This window comes from Terrapene carolina, unplaced genomic scaffold (genome assembly GCF_002925995.2).
Source record: "Terrapene carolina triunguis isolate 2854851 unplaced genomic scaffold, T_m_triunguis-2.0 Scaffold1119, whole genome shotgun sequence".
In the NCBI taxonomy this organism is placed as follows: domain Eukaryota; kingdom Metazoa; phylum Chordata; order Testudines; family Emydidae; genus Terrapene; species Terrapene triunguis.
This window is the reverse complement of record NW_020665470.1, coordinates 1-2697: the sequence shown is the minus strand read 5'-3', so window position 1 is coordinate 2697 and position 2697 is coordinate 1. Positions and strand designations below refer to the sequence as shown.

Here is a 2697-nt window from a genome sequence, read left to right as displayed (position 1 = left end):
TTGCCCCATTCCCCTTCTCTTGAGACCCCCCAGGGCCTCAGCAGCATGTGGGGCAACCCCCTGCAGCCTCTGCACTTCCAGAGCTAGACGCGGACAGTGCTGCCCCATAGCAGGGGGACGGGGTTAGCTGGTCCCACTTAGACATTCAGTGCCAAAGCTTGGACCTGCCTCACGTCCCAGGGCCTCACTGGAGTGGGGGCTCAGCGCAGAGGAGCAGGGACTCCAGACTCTGCGCTGGCATCAGAGCACCTGAGCCGCCCGGAGCTGCCCGGGCAGGAGGGATCTGGGGAGAACCGAGCCGGAGGTGAATGAAGGTGAGTCCAGGGGGAAGGGGGTTTGAAATCGATGGAGTACGGGAAGGGGACGGGAACCGCAGAATGAATGGAGAGAGAGAGAGACGTTATTGATCAGGGTTAATCTATAATGAGGGGATTGGGGATAACATGGTGCTATACAGATAGATTGATCAGATTTAGTGAAGATCCCCCCACAAATCTGGCTCGGTACAAGCAAGGGCCTTGCTTGTTGATGGTGGTACAGAGACTGTGGCCCCAGTCCTGCATGTAGATCCACTGGCACCAGTGGCTGTGGTTACACAGTGTCTTGCTGGAGGCCAGGGGGTTTGTGGATCTCATTGGAAGGCCAGGACTGGTTTTAATTTGTAACCCATCCCCGCTGCTTTTCTCCTAAAGTTTCCTTGCTTTCCTGCTGACTTTCTCTGGGGCACATCCCCAGTGGGTGCAAACTGGAGCTATATTATGCTTGAACAGAGAAGTCCCCATCTTGATCAGGGCACTTTTTGTGGCGGGCGCTGCACAGACACACAGCGAGAGACAGTCCTTGCCCCAGCTGAGATCAGGGCCCCGTTGTGCCGGGCGCTGCACAGACTCACAGTCTGTGCCCCTATGTAGAGAGGCAAGAAAATAAAGAGGGGGGAAATGAAGAATTATTATTCACACTTTAGAGAATGGGCACAGAGATGAAGTGACTTGTCCAGGGTCACCCAGGCAGCATGTGACAGGTAGGGGGACCAGATATCCTGATTTTCTAGGGACATTCCTGGTATTTGGGGCTTTGTCTTATATAGGCGGGTAGTGAAGACGTACCCTGTGACACCAATTGTTTGAAAAACCACCATCCCAGTCCCTTCTGAATGCACTTTCCTTTTGTGTAGCTGGCCCCCTGAACAATCAGCCAGAACTCCTGGCTATCAAACTGTAGATATACAGCACAGCTAACCACTCTCTGTTTTGAGCGGATGAACCATTGCTTCTCTAAAACACTTGCTCTGGATCCCACCACTGCCTCCAGTGCTAGCGGGGAGCCCACTGCTGTTACCACTACTCACCAACCCATCATTCCAGCATCTCGCCAATCTACTCTCTCCACTAGCCCCAGGATTCATGGTTCCCAAATGAAATTCCCTACTGTTAAAACAGATGGTTCCTAATCCAGCATCCTCATCTCGCCCCAATCCACTCTCTTAGTATTTGCCGAATCCCCAAATCCTCATTTCCCCCTGACCAGCCTGGAGTCATAGAGACAAGTCTCTCTTACAGCTTTGGAACATGCCTAAGTTACGAGGCCAGGTCTACACTGCAAACTTTTGCTGGTATAGTAATGTCAGTTACGGGGTGTGATTTTTAGCGACATTTCTATACTGGCAAAAGCCCTAGTGTAAACACAGTCAGAGCAGCATAAAAGTGTATCACCCTGCTGGCACCAATGCTAACAGAGATCTCACTACTGCTACCAATACTCACAAACCTACCATCCCAGCCCTTCCCATATCTACTCAATCAGTGTAAATAGCTATCTACCCCTTCCAGGATTCACGGTCACCATCCCAAAACACCCACTTCTGTTCCCACTCCTATGATCAATTATTACAAATCTCCTTAATGCAGGTGATTTTTCAGATGGGTTACAGCGAAGTGGCCTGGGAAGAGGGAAACCAAAGCTCCTTGGGGGAATTCATCCTGCTGGGGGTGTCTGACTGGCCACAATTGGAGCTGCTGCTTTTTGTGCTCATCTTAATCTTCTATGTCATGACACTGCTGGGAAACACCACCATCATCGTGCTCTCACGGCTGGACCCCCGTCTCCACACGCCCATGTATTTCTTCCTCAGCAACCTCTCCTTCCTGGACCTTTGCTACTGTACCAGCCTTGGCCCCCAGATGCTGGTGAACTTAAGCAGCGCCCGCAAGTCCATCCCTTGGGCCGGCTGCGTGGCCCAGCTCTACATCTCCCTCTCGCTGGGCTCTACCGAGTGCCTCCTGCTGGCTGTCATGGCCTACGACCGCTACGCCGCTGTCCGCCAGCCGCTGCGCTACACGGCCATCATGAGCCGCCGCCTCTGCCTGCAGATGGCGGTTACCGCCTGGCTGAGCGGCTCTGTCAACGCACTGGTGAAGACGTTGCTGACTCTGCGGCTGCCCCGGTGTGGGAGGAATCAGATCGACCACTTCTTCTGCGAGGTGCCGGCCCTGCTCAAGCTGGCCTGCACCGACACCTCCACCAACATGGCTGAGCTCCTCGCCAGCAGTGTGTTTTTTCTACTGCTGCCGCTGGGCCTCATCCTGGTTTCCTATGGCTACATCGGCACCGCCGTGCTGAGGATGCGTTCGGCCGAGGGCATGCACCAGGCCTTCAACACCTGCACCTCCCACCTGGCCGTGGTGTCGCTTTTGTACG

General features: G+C 54.0%; 1 protein-coding gene across 1 annotated transcript; it reads left to right on the top strand.

The window, feature by feature from the left end:
- Window positions 1-1919: 1919 nt before the first annotated feature.
- LOC112124410 (olfactory receptor 2G3-like) lies at window positions 1920-2686 on the top strand (the record flags this gene model as incomplete). Its single annotated transcript, XM_024222915.2, has 1 exon — window positions 1920-2686. A coding segment is annotated over exon 1 (767 nt), but the record flags the coding sequence as incomplete, so codon positions are not given.
- Between the last annotated feature and the right edge of the window lie 11 nt (window positions 2687-2697).